We start from the raw sequence: 562 nt of genomic DNA on the forward strand, positions 1-562 counted from the left end.
CTTTCCGCGAACGTCTGAGAATTTTCCTGAGCTAAAACACCCACCCACGTGCCGTTTTCACCGGAAGCCCGAGGGGCTCAGGCCGCGGGTCCGCAGCTGCCCGGGTCCTCAGCGCGACCCTCCACCCTCCGCGCTCTGCTCAACGCGCGGCGCAGCCATGGAAGCTCCCGGCGCAAGATGAGCTCCTGACAACGCCGCGCGAGCCCGTCCTCGTCTCCTACGTCGGACACGCGTCGCGCCCCACACTCGACCACAGGCGCGCTCGCCCGCCACTCTCCGCTACCTCAGGACCAACGGCAGGCAGGGAGCGAGGCGCACCTGCGCGGTGACGTCAGGCGCGTCGTGCGCCGGGTCAAAGTTCGGCCCCGCCCCGCTTCCGCTCGCTGTCTCCCTCGGCCTGCGCCGCCGCCGTCGCCGCTCGTGGCCCGGCTCCGCTCCAGTGCGCCGCCGCCTTCCTCTCCGAGCGCTGCCCCGCAGGCCGCCATGGCGAACGTCGCCGACACGAAGCTGTACGATATCCTGGGTGTCCCGCCCGGCGCCAGCGAGAACGAGCTGAAGAAGG

At 71.0% G+C, this 562-nt stretch overlaps 1 protein-coding gene across 1 annotated transcript in view; it reads left to right on the forward strand.

Moving 5' to 3' along the window:
* The first annotated feature begins 346 nt into the window (after window positions 1-346).
* Dnaja2 (DnaJ (Hsp40) homolog, subfamily A, member 2) overlaps window positions 347-562 on the forward strand; it is a 21175-nt gene continuing 20959 nt past the window's right edge. Inside the window, exon 1 of the mRNA XM_005401411.2 lies at window positions 347-557. Coding sequence (XP_005401468.1) covers window positions 484-557 — 74 coding nt within the window. The 5' untranslated portion in view covers window positions 347-483. The remainder of the gene's footprint in view (window positions 558-562) is intronic.

Source organism: Chinchilla lanigera, unplaced genomic scaffold (genome assembly GCF_000276665.1).
Source record: "Chinchilla lanigera isolate Chin_1 unplaced genomic scaffold, ChiLan1.0 scaffold00073, whole genome shotgun sequence".
Classification (NCBI taxonomy): domain Eukaryota; kingdom Metazoa; phylum Chordata; class Mammalia; order Rodentia; family Chinchillidae; genus Chinchilla; species Chinchilla lanigera.